This window comes from Lampetra fluviatilis, chromosome 15 (assembly GCF_964198595.1).
Source record: "Lampetra fluviatilis chromosome 15, kcLamFluv1.1, whole genome shotgun sequence".
NCBI lineage: Eukaryota > Metazoa > Chordata > Hyperoartia > Petromyzontiformes > Petromyzontidae > Lampetra > Lampetra fluviatilis.
In genome coordinates this window covers 5,393,478-5,408,546 of record NC_136289.1, presented here as the reverse complement: position 1 = coordinate 5,408,546, position 15,069 = coordinate 5,393,478, and the positions used below count along the sequence as shown (strand labels likewise).

The 15,069-nt window shown below is 52.1% G+C and overlaps 1 protein-coding gene across 1 annotated transcript in view; it reads left to right on the top strand.

Moving 5' to 3' along the window:
- The window catches only part of SCFD2 (sec1 family domain containing 2), a 150,367-nt gene that overhangs the window by 20,907 nt on the left and 114,391 nt on the right, over positions 1-15,069 (top strand). The window contains exon 4 of the mRNA XM_078862991.1: positions 332-498. Within this exon, the coding sequence (XP_078719117.1) occupies positions 332-498 (167 nt within the window). The remainder of the gene's footprint in view (positions 1-331; positions 499-15,069) is intronic.

Here is a 15,069-nt window from a genome sequence, read left to right as displayed (position 1 = left end):
TGTCGCGGTCAGCGCGCTGCGCTACAAACCTCGCAACCAGAATTCGATTCCGGCTCACGGCCAACACCAGTGACGATTATATGAACAGGTCATTGGGCCTCCCCTAGGTCGACTCAGCCTTAAATGAGTACCTGGTGCGGTGTGTAAACATCCCCACTAGAGGGACAAAGGTGGTGCGGTGCTGCCACCCACCCCCTCGTGTGCCGTGCCGCCCTTCATAGGTGCTCGCTAACAGCACTTGCCCCAACAGTCTGTTAAGGCTACACGGGGTGATCTTTGTGTTTTTTACGTGCGTGCGTATGTGCGTGTGCGCCCTTGTGTCCACCTGCAGGCAAGGTGACGGGCGAGCAGCTGGAGTCGTACGTGCGCGCGTTCCCCCGCGACGCGGGGGGCCACGCTGCGCTGCTGCAGCTCGTGCTCGCCACGGCGCAGACCCTGGAGCACCCGGCGGGCGCTCGCAGGGATGCGCTGCTCGCCTCCGAGAAGCTGCTGCTGCAGGCGAGTGACACTTTCGCGTCGCTCGATCGCCCCCCCACGTTCGCCCGTCACAACCCGCCCGTGCGGTCGAAACCCTTCGCTCTACGCACGATAGCAATGACGGTGATATCGTTAAGTGACACTTGGTTAGATTTTGATTTAAAGCTTTCGTGACTGCAGGGATTCATAGTCATGATTCTTTCGGTAAAGTCACGTAGAAGGGAAACAATGAAATAATAAAAATGTAAAACAATAAAAATCTCACGACGTTTCGATTGTAACACAAGCTGTGGTTTTCACACCTGATAATGATTGCTTGTGTTACAATCGAAACGTCGTGAGAATTTTATTGTTTTATATTTTTATTATTTTATTGTTTCCCTTCTACGTGACTTTACCCATAGAAGCAAGAGTATGACACTTAGTTGTTTTCATGCAAACTGCATCTGAAGACGCTGCGCAATCCACAAACGCGGAGTTGCGTTCGGATGTTTTCAGCGATTTAATCGGTGTTCGTACGCACGGCAGGAAGTTGCAGACACCCCACGTGTGCGAGGGGGCAGCACCGTATCCCTGTACAGACGGAGACGGATGATACTTAGTGCACACTTTGAATGTACCATGTTCTGCTGGTGAACCGTGGTATGGCCTACTCCTCGACACCCACGGAAAGGGAGTTGCACACACCACCTGTGCGGCGATTTGCAAACCCTCACCGAGTCCACAGCGCTGGACCACAGGCAGGCCACGTGCGGCAAGCAATCGATCTGTGGTATTTGTGCGAGCGTCGTCGTTGGCAGCGTCACGCTGCCACGGGCGTGCGCACGTGAGGGGGGTGGGGTGGCTGGGTTAACGAGGACGCGTGGCGTTCCGTGGTATTTGAACCCTTGCCCTGAGCGGTGGCAGCTCACTGCCCTGATGACGCAGTTATTATGAATCCTTGAGTCACTCTTCTAGTGGTAACGTGAAGCAGTGAATTCTTTGATCGAGTTACTCATCGCGTTTGGCCTCAAGCCAAACAACAACAACACTGTACGTGTTTTTCCCAGATTACATTTTGTGTTGGCAGTGCGGTTCATATATTTTGTGGTCAGTTCCGCAGAAATGGAATTACAGCAAGGGACACAAAGCCCGATTTAATAAGACGATCAGAGGGTAAAAAACCACGCAACCGTTACACGGCCGGTTGGTGCCACACCCACGGAGGATGGCGATGGTACTTTTCGCCCCGCTCGCGATTTGACAAAATCGTCGCCGAAACGGGGGGCTGAATATTCGGTTAAAGAGATCGATGGCTTGTGAGCGCTCGGGATTCATCCCAGCAAGATATCTCTCTGCGCTCACCCCTGACGCTTGGCTTTCTCGTAGCTCAAGCGACGTGAGCGTCGCTCTTCAACCCTCGCGTCGTTCTATCTTGTTGCCCTCGACGCCCTTTCCTGTTTTATTCCTCTTCGTTTTGTTGTTCAAGTTTTTCAAGACATAACTTTTTCCCCCTCTCTCTCCAGAAGGCTCGCGGAGGTTTTCCCCGTCCCGTCTGCGAGCGCGCCTCTGCGTGCATTTGGCCGCGCGATTTCCGCTGCTGCTCCCCCGTGCGCATTCAGCACAAATTTAACACTCCTCATTTTTATTTATTTCATTCTTTTGTTGCCGTTCTTACAGTAGACATTTCATTCCATCTTATTTTTTCCACCTTTTGCCGACCAGTTTTTTCGCCACCCATCTCTCGCTCTCTCACCTACGCTCTCGCTTGTTCACCCACTCAATTGCTCATTCACTCAATCGCTCGCTCGCTCACCCACTCAATCGCTCGCTCACTCACCCACTCATTTGCTCGCTCACTCTTGGCACTCGCTTGCTCATTGTTCGCTCGCTCACTTACACTTGCCGTCTCGTTCACGAGCGCCCACTGTCCCCGTGTCTGTCTAAGGGTCTCGAGTGTTGTCCTGCGTCTTTCACACTGCCATGTGTAAACTGTGTCCACTTTATGGCTGTTGTCCGTGTGAGGTCAAGGATTAATATCCGCATCCGGGCTTAACATTTTTGTTGTCCTTCCCCCCGCACCTCTGATTTGCACGGATGGCTGCGTACGGCGCGAAAGAAGTTCTACATACGTATAAATGAGCCCTGAATTCCATAGCGGTCGATAAAAAATAGCACCGCTTCATGGGAAGTTAGCAGTGGTTGCCCCCTCCCGGCCATGGGAATGTGGAGTTTCCACTACTGGCTCGTGGCCACCCATGGAGACGGAGACAATCACACGCCCGCTTCATCACGCAGACACTTTGACTGATGGTTGTCTTTATCGGTTCTCTTATCTCTGCGTCCTCCTCCCTGGCTCGCAGTCTCTCCGTGTACCAATCTGTTGACCCACACCCCCCCCCCTGTCTCTGTGACTCCACGTCTTCCTGTCCCTATCTGTCTTTCAGCCTCGCTGTTGCGGTCTCAGTTTCTCCCTCGCCCGCTCTGTTTATCTTGTCCCGCTCCCCTCTCTCTCTCTGTTCAAACCCAGCCAGCCTCCTTCATTCTTGAGCCCCCCCTCACCTCCTCCTCCTTCACTGGGAGCCGTTAGCTCCCAGTGCGCGCCACCTACAGTCAATACCGCCTTGCCCCCCCCCCCAACTTTACCAGCGCCACCACCACCGAGCCCTCCTCTGCTCTCGGTTTTCCCACAATAACCCTCCAGCTCACCTCCCCAAAACCCCAAGACCCTCCCCTCCCCCCTACAACCTCCCCCCTACAACCTCCCCCCTACACCCTCCATCCACCACCAACCACCACCCCCCACCACCCCCCCAAATAAAACAACACATGGCCCCCCCTCCCCTTCTCCCATCAAAACCAACTTGGCAGACCCGCGCGGGCCCTTCCTCGCCCCGCCCCCATCCCCCCCCGAGCGAGCTCCGCCCACTCAGGGTCCCTCCTCATTTGCATACATTTTCTTGACTCCACCCACACCCTCGCTCCTCCCCTCGCACCCGCAGTGGCCCCTCCTACACACCCCCGCTATGCCCCGCCCACACCCGCACCGTGCCCCGCCCACACCCCCCGCTATGCCCCGCCCACACCCGCCCGTCATGCCCCGCCCACACCCGCCCGTTATGCCCCGCCCACACCCCCCGCTATGCCCCGCCCACACCCCCCGCTATGCCCCGCCCACACCCCCGAGGAGATGGAGGAATCCGCCCACTCATCCGTCTCCGTCCCTTTTTTTATGCCAGCCGGCCCTGTGTGTGTGTCCGTGTCTGTCTGTGTGGTTTTTAATCAGGGGAGCGGTAGTGTTGTGGTTAGCGCACTGCGCAACGCACCCGGCGACCAGAGTTCGATTCCCGCTCAAAGCCAACACCGGTGACGATTATATGAACCGGTTCTGGGCCTCCCCTAGGTCGACTCAGCCTCAAATGAGTTCCTGGTGCGGTGTGTAAACATCGCCACTCGGGAGACAAAGGCGGCCGGGCGTGGTGCTGTCCACCCACCCCCTCGTGCGCCGTGCCGCCCTTCATAGGTGCTCGCTAACAGCACTTTCCCCAACAGTCTGTTAAGGCGACACGGGTGGATCTTTGTCCTTTAACACCACCCGCCATGTGTGTGCGTGTTTTGCGTGTGTGCGTCGGAGTTGAGAAGAGAGGAGGTCTCTTACTGAGAAGAGTCGGTCGCAGCTGGGCGTGCTTTCGGGCATAGGAAATGCCTGGGCTGCCTTGATTGGCAGCTGGCCCCATTGCTGTGTAGGGCCGCTTGCTGATGCTGCTGCTGCTGGTGGTAGTGTTGGTGGTGGAGGTTGGGAAAGGGATGGGGAAGGGGGGGAGAGGCTTTTGGGAATTGGCCGACCGGGCCAGGCACAAGATGGTATACGTCTCAAGCCGGCGGTGAACGCATAACGCCGAGGTGCTGACGTGCGGAACCCCGCAACAGCGCTAACTGAGGCGCGTGTCCAAGTTGCCACTTCTAAAATGTTTTACCTTGGGACCGGTTAACGTGATCTCTATTCCCCCACCCCCCCCCCAAATCCCTCCGGCATCCCAGGAGGAGAGGGCTCTTAATTCGCCGTGGAGAATCCGCACGCTTATCACGGCCCCGCTCGTGTACACATGTACGTCTTCTTTACGTCTGATGACAAGGCCAGGCGTGCGGGCTGGTGTGCGGGCGGGCGGGCGGGTGGCCGAGCAGCCGGGCGGCTGGGGCCCCAATGTCCTCTGTGTTTCAGAAGCGCTGCCGAGTCAGCAACGAGGTGGTTTTGAATTATGATGCACCCCCTAGAGAACAGGATTATGTATATATATCGAAGTAGAACTCCGTTCTTTGCCTCCACATATAAATAAAGTAAAATAATGTTTTAACCGGCGCGTGAGCTTGGTTGCAGAGCCACGCCATTATTTGTTTCTCAGTGTTGAGGTCACGGGTCGGAGGTCAAATTAGCCCTCAAGTCTAACTCTGCTGATGACATCCAGAAGATGGAAACCGGTCCTGCGTTTGCTCGCTTAAACACATGCTGCTGTATGATATTCGTCTGCAAAATCTACAGGCTGATGGACTAAAAATATCTATTTGAGATTTGACCGGATTTCTTAAATGTAGGGGAGTTTATTGTCTTAGGCGGGTCATTAGCCACTAAAAGAACAAAAAAACCCACACAAGTTGAAAACAAGTCAAAGTGCCTCCTTCCTCAAATGAGGTGGTCGCTCATTCGCTGCCCTTAGCCTGTGATGGAAATTCCACATTCCTATGGTGGGGCCGAATCTCCTCCACGAGGTGACCTTTGTTGCCCATTATTGTTTACGAAACACGAGAAGTAGTTCTACGATGTCATCTTCCACGCTGGTGGCTCAATTGGAATGTAACCGGAGAATTGTTTTTTTTATATTAAAAGAATGTGTACAACGTTCATAAACAAAACCTTGCCGCCATAACCGCGATGCTTAGATCGCAGTCGTAATTTGAGACACCGTGGGTCGTGCTTCATAAACCTACAGGCAAACTCAAGGCGCGATAGCCATCACCGTGAGTCTTTTGTAACTCACGTTGCTTTTGCCACGTAAATATTTTTGTTGGTGTGTGTAAACAGAAAACTGGCTCGCGCAGATGGGAAACGTTGCCTTTGCTTACGCTAGCCCCCCCCACGGAATGTTTCATGTGTCCTCTCTTAATTTATCTTGTGTCGTAGGGACATAAAGTATGGCACTTTATTTATGCTCTTCCCTTCTGTTGGTGCGGGACTGATTGTGAATTTTCATGGTGGTGGTGGCGGCGGCGATGATCCTGCTGCTGCTGATGATGATGATGATGCAGCTGATGCCACTTATATCAGTCCCATAGGTTGGTTGAACCTGGTTCTGTACGCTTTTCAGTGTAATCTCCAAAGTATGTTTGTGTACGCTAAATTAACTCACGGCGAGTGCTGGATATTTACAATATGCGTACGACAAAGTATTAAGTGCACATTTATCGTTTGTATATACGCCATGGTCTTCACATATACGTTGTGCGCATACAAAGGAAGTTAGCATTTTCATCCAGGATAAACTGCCGTTCGTGAGCACCTACTAAGGCAGGCATGGGCACACGAGGGTCAGAACTACGTCAGACCACTTTTGTCTCCCTACTTCTGATCGCACTGCCAAATGCAAAATACAATCTGGTCCTGTAGACATTTTATGCTGAGTTGAACTAAAGCAGGCCCATACTACGTGCAGATGTCGGTTACATTTGGAGGGGCATGACCGGGTGCCCACCACCACATCCGGCCACCTTTGTCTCTGCAGTGCTGATGTTTAACACACCGCACCAAGGTTCTCATTTAAGGTTGAGGCAACCTAGGGGAGGTCCGACCCGCTCCACCATTGCTTGCCACTCTACACGCACACAGTGCGCAGACATCTACAGACGTGTATGTATATGCATGCATGCCAATGCAAGTCGTATGTACATGTCCTTAGTATGTAGGATTCATAGACTGAGCTGAATGAATTAATTTTGGGAAAAACTTTTGGAGTGCAGCACTCGCTACATGATGACGAGGCACTCTTTAAATCACTCTTTGAACAAAACACCAGCCAAACATGGGAACGCAGTACCCTCCTGAAAATGAGTCTTGCAGCTTTTCCCGGGTAAATGAAATCAAGGTGTTTCCCTGTTCAAACAAGAAATTTAGCAGAACGTGTTTCCAATGGCGGCCCTAAATTGTTGGTGGAAACGCCACATTCCCCTGGTCTCTCCAATGTCCCATTGCCCAATGGGAATCCTTGAATCTCTCTTCATCGACGACAAAAAAAATGGCCAAACGTCTCAATCCAGGCCGCCGCTGAAAAGTCTCGAGACTCGGCGATGCTTTCCTGGAAAAATAAATCCCCCAAATATTCTCTCGTTCATTCGTATTACAACCCTTTCCCAGAAAGGGCATTACTCTATATTTTTAGTTTCACCCCTAAAGCTTTGGACGCAAACTCCGGCGAAGCATTCCTCAACGGCGATTTCCTGCAGAATACGGAAATTTCCACACGCGCGCATCTCCGACGACGCTCGCCTCCCTCATACCCCCCACTACCCCTCTTCCTGAAAAAGGACAGGCGGGCTGGGGGCGCTGTATTTGTGTGTGTGTGTGCGGCGCCTCTTGTTTGCCGGGCGAATCATTTGACCTTTCTGGAGGAGGCAATCGCCCACACAACAGCCAACAGCCCCACGCCAACCAAGAATTTACACTGTCTAAATATTTGGTCTCCGCCACCACCAGCACCAACTCCACGGGTTGCCCAAGTTCAATTAGCACAATAAAGACAGGGTACTGTGTGTGAGCGTACGCGCGCACGTGTGTGTACGTGCGTGTGTTCTACCGCTGGTGGGAACCGCGAGTGGGTGGCACAATAGGACGTTAGGTTGTGAGGGTACCTGGACCTACGTGCGTGTGTGCGTGCGCGTGTGTGCGTGCGTGAGGAGCGGTAGTGCAACGGTTAGCGCGCTGCGCTACGAACCTGGCGGCCTGAATTTGATTCCCACTCACGGCGACGAACACCAGTGACGATAATCTGAACTGGTCCTGGGCCTCCCCTAGGTCGACTCAGCCTCAAATGAGTATCTGGTGCGGTGCGTTTAAACAGTGGTGCTGGCCACCCACTGTCGCGTGCCGTGCCGGCCTTCATAGGTGCTCGCGAACAGCACTTTCCCAAACGGTCTGTTACAGGCTATGCGGTGGATCTGCGTCTTTGTTGTGCACGTACGTGCACGAGCGCACGTGTGAGACTGTGTTTGTGTTCAGCCCGTGGCGCACATGGTTGCACATGCACGCATGCCGTTAGTGCATCTGGTTTTGCGTGCGTATGCGCTTGCTTCGCCTGTGTGTGCGCGTATGTGTCGGTGAGTGCGTACGTGTCGGTGTGTGCGCGTGTCGGTGCGCTGTTACCGCAAGCCCCCCAGGGTGGAGGGGGGGGTTCTGCTTGCTCTCCCGGCTCTGCTCTGACTCACATCTGATTCACATCATTCACCTCGCTCGTTACGACAAGGACTCGGCGCTCGTTAAATGACTAATCAAGTGCCCTAATTGAGAACTGACTGATCTGCTCGCGAAACATTATCGCGTTTTACAAATGCACGTACGTACTAACCGAGTGCAGCTTGTGGCACCTCGTTAGTGATCATCCAGCGGAGAGCCTGGCCCCTGCCATAGGCATGTGGAATTTGCACCAACGTCTTACGGCCTCGTCTGCGGAGGTGAGCACCGTCCCAATGCTGGCGTGAGCGCGGAGTCGCCGTGTCCGATAAGGTCAACCGTCACAGCCTTTCTCAATCCACTGCTGGATGAAGGACTCCCCAACGCTTGACCGCATTGGTCAATGTGGGTTAGTGGTGGTGGGGGTAGGGGGGGGCGAGGTGCGGGGGTGGTGGGATGGAGGTTCCAGACCTGACCACTGACGTTGGCCGGGTTTGTAGTGTCGTGCGCTAACCATTGTGCCACTGCTCCCCCCCGATGAGTGTGTTTGTTTATTCACTATTGAAATAACATTTACTGCGTATATGCCAATACGTCGCCTTCCAGATTAATGTTTCGCAATAGCGTCTGTGCTCATTCAACGGTGCGGCCCTGTAAGTGCATTGATGCCATCCAACCAGGCGGCAGAGGGGACAGCGATTGGCCCGGTCGGGAATCGACTCAACCTATCATCCGTTCTGGGTGGATAAAACAACAAGCATCGCTTTGCGGAGATGTAACAGTGCTTGTCCTTGTTCCATAGGAATGTGGGATTTCCACCACGAGCGCAGGGTTGCCCAGAGGGAGACGCACGCCACCCACCATTAGTTTGAGCTTGGTGATAATATGACTGTGATCTAATTCACAAGAACAATTGTGACTACGTAAATGCTTACGATGTTGCGTTAGGTCTCCGAGTGACTGATGTCAATTCCGATGATGTTCCAGCAGGGCTAGACAGCTGAAAAAATGTCACATAAACAGTCGAGCCTATCACTTGCAACGCAGAAAACAAACTGCACAGGGTGCGTTTAATTCAGGCCCCTAGAAAATGCACGTTGATTGGTTTTGAGCAAAGGGCGGGCTCAGCTGAAAGTTGTACGTTGCTTTAAGTTTGATTTCAAACACCTAGAAATACACTATTCGCCTTCTGTGTCACACTTCGTGTGTCCTTTATTTAGCTCGGAGATTTAAAAAAAAACATTGAGAGACAAGAAACAGGATTGCCTCTTTTGCAAGGGAGACACAAAAAACGATTTAACAGATGGTGCACTATACACGAATATAGTGCAATGTGAAGAAGTCTAGGTGGGAAAAAAGGGTAAATTGCACTTAGAATTACCATACTATGAGCAAAAAAAGTTTTGCTGGCTTGCTGTGCACGGCAGTGACGTCACCCGCATCCATCCACGCTGCACCCCAGCCGTGTGTATCCCACGCAAACGCGCGGGCAGTGCTAGCACGCTACTACAATTACATGCAATAAAATATAACCGTCGGGAAGAGGGGAGTAGGTTAGGGAAAGTGGGAGAGGTCTTGGAGGAAACTGCACGAAATATTAAATGTAAACAAACGTTGCTTCGGCAGTCGGTAAGCGTTGCGGAGAGCACTGCAGTGTGTAACTCTGCAGCTGATGATGCAAAGCAGGGAACGATTGGCTACCGCGTTACTCGGATTCAATGCTGCCCAGAAATGCTCTTTATGTCTCTTAAGGCTCGGCTGCTACGCGGTTTTATTACCTGCCACGCACGTTTCCATGTTTATAATGATCGTGTAATTGTTTTCTTGGTGCGTGTGCGCTCAAATGTTTTAAATGCCTTTGCATTGTTTCGTTCCGTGCCTGAATCTTTACTCAGGTCCGCCCGTGGCAAATGAGACGCACGTTGTCTCAATGGAAGCTCACCTGTTTTAGATGAAGGAAATATAACTGTATATTGAGAGCAGGGAGAGAGTAATACCGCAGATTCATTAGGTCCTTTCTCAAGGAAGAAATTTTTCAGTAATTGGCCCTGTAAAATCGAGCGACAGCATCTGGTGACCTCCTGTGTATGCAGACTTGGGTGTATGCGCGAGTGTGTGAGTGCGTGCGTGTTTGTGAACTATTGTGAGTGTGTGTGGGTGGTGTCTTTGTGTGTGGCAGTGTGTATGTGTGTGTGTCAATGCGTGGAATGGTGTGTGTTTGTTTGGGTGAATTTATGCGTATTCTTTGTCAGTGTAGGTGAGTGTGTTTTTTGTGTGAGTGCTTGTTATTTCGTGTGTGTAGTGGGGAGCTCTAGTGTAGCAGTTAGCACGTTGCCCTACGAACCCGGCGACCCGAGTTCGATTCCCGCTCACGGCCAACACCAGTGACGATGATTTGAAACCGGTCCTGGGCCTCCCCTAGGTCGACTCAGCCTCAAATGAGTACCTGGTGCAGTGTGTAAACATCGCCACTGGGGAGACAAAGGCGGCGGGCGTGGTGCTAGCCACCCACCCCCTCGTGTGCTGTGCCGGCCTTCATAGGTGCTCGCTAACAGCACTTGCCCCAACAGTCTGGTCAGACTATATGGGGGATTTGTATGTGTCCTTGTCTTTTGCTTGCTTGTGTTGACATCCTTTTATGGATCTTTCATTAGGGAAGGGTCAACGCATGCACCACCTTGTGTTAAACAGATGTAGGAGTATGGGAATGTACTTTCCCGCATGTGTGTGTGTGTGCGCGTATTTGCGTGTGTTTCTGTGTATATGTTTATGGGGAGCAGTAGTGTAGTGGTTCGCGCGCTTTGCTACAAACATGGTGAGCCGAGATCAATTCCCAATCACGACTAACACTGACTAGTATCTAAACCGGTCCTGGGCCTCCCCTGGGTCGACTCAGCCTCAAATGAGTACCTAGTGCGGTGTGTAGTAAACATCGCCACTGGGGAGACAAAGACACCCACCCCCTCGTCTGCCGTGACGGCCTTCATAGGTGCTCGCTAACAGCACTTGCCCCAACAGTCTGTTAAGGCTACACGGGGGGGATCTTTGTCTTTGTGTGAGTGCACTCGGTGTACCTAGCTTGGCACAAGCGCTGCGGTGACGTCACCGCCACCGAGTGCCAAAAGGTGGCTGCTGTTGTTGAAGCAGTGACGCAGTGGTTCACGCGTTGAACTTGGTGACACGAGTTTGATTCCTGTGCCATGGCTAACGTGGAGTGACGAGTGATATCTGAACTGGTAATCGACGTCCCCTAGATCGACTCGGCCTGAAACGGATATATTTATTACAGTGTGTAAACATCAACATTGGGGAGACAAAGGTGGCTGTGTGTGGTGCTGGGTACACCACCACCACCCCCTTCTTGAGCTCTGCCAGCATGAATAAATGGTTGTTGACAGCCCTTTTCCCCTATGGTCAGGAAATGTTAAATGGGGGAGCTTTGTCTTTGTGTTTGTGTGTACATGTCAGTCAACTCCGTTAACCCACAACACCTGGGTCTGTCCCGTGACCTCCCACCAGCAAGCCTTCAACACTTCACGTGGCCGTAGAGTGCACCTAGCCTGGCACGAGCGCCTTGGTGATGTCACCAAGGCAGAGGAGGTCGTCAATTGTTGTTGTGTATATAATTCACAGACCGGCAGAGAGAACAGCAGTAGTCAACAAAGGCAAAGATCCCCCGTATAGCCTTAACAGACTGTAGGGGCAAGTGCTGTTAGCGAGCACCTATGAAGGCCGGCACGGCACACGAGGGGGTGGGTGGCCAGCACCACGCCCGGCTGCCTTTGTCTCCCTAGTGGCGATGTTTACACACCGCACCAGGTACCCATTTGAGGCTGAGTCGACCTAGGGGAGGCTCAGGACCGGTTCAGATAATCGTCACCGGTGTTGGCCGTGAGCGGGAATCGAACTCGGGTCACCGCGCTCGTAGCGCAGCGTAGCGCTAACCGCTACACCACCGTTCTTCACAGCAGTAGTCAACACACACACACACACGCACACGCGTGTTCATCATCCAGAATTCTTCCCAACGAGTTGTAGCAAAAAAAAAACCAGGATGACTCTTCAATTGCTTGCCAATCAACTGAATAGTATTCCATCCCTCCTTTACAGTCGACCAGTCTTTGTCCTCTATTTAACCAGGTGGAAAGCTCAATGTGATGCATTGTCTGTTGTGCACAGCGGAGACTTGGGAAGAGTAAGCGAATAAAATCAAGGGAGAGGCGTGCGTGTGTGTGACCACTTCTCAAGCGGGGGCAGGGCAAAGTGCTCCCCTCAACTGGCAGAAATTCCACATTCATGCGCTGTGGGAGCGGTGGGCCCAGTACCGCCATCGATGCGACCTTCTCGTTCACTCTCCGCAAAGTTGCACAAGCGCTCGTGTTATCGGCGGCACAGCGGCGGCGGGCTCGCTGGCACAACCAGCCGGTGTTTTAACACGCCGAGATTCGACTGCGAGCTCGCAATCAAAAATATTTCTGCTGCAGGAATCCGTGAGCTTACAAAGCTGTCTTTTTTATTTTTTTACAGATGCCCAGTAACCGCATTCGCATCTGAAACACGGACACAAACAAACAAACGAACGAAAAGTTGCGATCGAGCGAGCGGGGCGTTTAATTTGTTGTTGACCCTTCGAGGCACGAGATACGCAGACGAGAGAAAGTGAGAGTGGAAACAAAGAGAAGCGGGGCTTGCGGGGGGCGGGGGGGGGGCGAGCGCGGGAAGAATTCGGCTCCGCTTCCCAGTGACGGGCAGAAACGTGCCGAGCGTTGGGAGCTAAGGGAAGGGGTTAATCTCCGTGTTTGCTCGCGGGACAGGATGGGGGGGGGGACAAAGCGCGCGCGCGGGGGGGACTCTCCGCGGGGTCACCGGGTTGGCGGCGAAAGCGGGTTCCGTTCTCCGGCGCTAATGAATTGCCTCTTTTTTTTTTCAAACCGCCACCGTCCGCCGCCGCCACCCCCTCTGCAGCGACCGAACAAAAGGGGGCCGTCGTTAAATGATTTTCGGGGGGCCCCCCTCGATGAAGTACGAACGACGCGAATTAACGTGCGCGCTCGCGTCTCCTCCAATCTCCATCACCGCGGTCGTTTTCGTGGAGGGGGTGGGGGGGGGGGTGAGGGACGATGACGTCCCCGTGGCTGGCCATCGAACAAAGACGGCCGCCGCATCCTCGCACGGCACTTTCAGGTGCGCTCCCGCGGCGTCTGGAACGCCCCTGGGAGCTGTGCACTTTTAAATCATCATCGAGATTGAAGGCTCATTTGTTTGGGACTGCTTTTTGTGTTTGGTTTGTTGTCCACCCCAACCGTACCTGCGATTAGTGCGGTTGGCTACGTACGGTGCAAAAGAAGTTCGTTCAACACACACACACATCCATACACCCTCCACACCCCCCGTCCCCCCCGGGCTTTTCACACGGCCCCCGGCGGAACTGGAGTTCAGAACCGCGTCGGTAACATCGATGCTCTCCGCGCTAAGCGTTGTGTCTTGTTGTTGTTTTACATTTGCTACATTTTGGTTTCTTTGTCCGGTCGTAAAAAAAAGCAAGCGCGCGCGCAGTTCGGAAGAACCGTTGGACCTTCCAAATTTGGACGTTCATGCCCCTTCATTTGTGAAAGCGATTGCGTGTTGATTAACTTTTTGCCGAGTCGCGTAACGACGGTTACGGCTCCTCTGTTATTTAGAGCAACGCATTCGCTCCGGGATAGACGTACTCGTTCAGTCCTTTAGCTGCCGTTCTGTCACCAGTTTAGTGCCCCGTCGGCCGTCATCCCCACCAGCGATGGGCCCTAATCCCTGACGACGTCATGGGACCTCCTTTGCCAGTACCAAAATGTGAGAATACGTTTCTCCCCTTTTATCTGGCAACAAAACAAGGGTTAAGTTGTGGTTTTCGCAGACATGATTCCTCGCAAAAGGTTTCAGTTTGGTGTTTTAACAACTTAACACCTGTTTTGTTTTTTTCTTCTTGGTTCTTTCGGTAAAGTCACGTAGAAGAGAAGTAATAAAATAATAAAAATAAAACATAATAAAATAATAATTCTCACTAATATGTTTATTATTTTATTATTTCCCTTCTACGTGATTTTGCCGAAAGAACCAAGAAGATGAATCCCTGCAGTCACGATAGCTTTAAATCGAAATTTAACATGTTTTGTTGCCAGATAAAATGGGGAAAAACGTATTCTCAATCCCTGACGGTCGGTGCAGCGTCCTCGGTGTGCTTGTGCTTGCTGGACCACGTGTCAGGTCAGCTGTTACGTAGGTACGTACGTTGAACTTCTTTAGCGCCGTACGTAGCCACCCGTGCTCATCGGAGGTGCGAGGGAAGATCAACAAACTAAACACAAAAAATTGTTCCAAAGAAGTGACCTTTCAATGTAGTATGGTGGTTCAGTGTATATCAGTGTAGTGTATTATCGCGTAGTAGTGTAGTATATAGTAGTTCAGTGTGCATAGTGTAGTGTATAGTGGTGTAGTATGTAGTGTATAGTGGTGTGTGTATATTGAACTTCTTTCGCACCGTACGTAGCATGCATCCCTCCACGCTCCTCTCAGTGTTTGTTCCATTCTGTCCATTGGCGTCTGCGTTTCAAAACAAATGTTAACACTGATATGGGACTATCGTTTTTAATGGGAGAAGAACGGATAATACGCCGTGACGTGATAACAAATGTACGTTAATAGCTTCGCTTGTTCGCCATCATTGCCAACACGTGCCTGGAATCTTCTCCAGGTGGTCTCCAGAGCCCCCGGAGGCACGGTTCTCGTGACCCTGTGTTCTACTCCGCTGTCTATGTGCTCTGTTCCTTCGCATGCATTGCTCTGTATTTGTCCATTTTTTTCGAAAAAGTTCAACGCGGCGGAGGCTCATTAGAGGACCGCGGGGAGTTTTATATAATTATTATTTTACTTTTTTTTTTATAAATTCTTCATTTTTTTTACCGTCCCAATTATGTAAATCGGGTGTTCCCATTGTGTTCAGATAATTGCGAAAAATGGCACAGATTCAGTAATAACCATGTGTATTTGTTGTAATTATATAACAGCGCGGGCCCGCGTGTTTTCCTTGGACGGCCGTGTTTTGCCGCGTATGAAATGGCCATTAAACCCGCCCCCCTCCCCCCCGCGCGTAAATACACAGAGAGACGCCCCCGTGGGCTCCTGCGCTGGGCAAG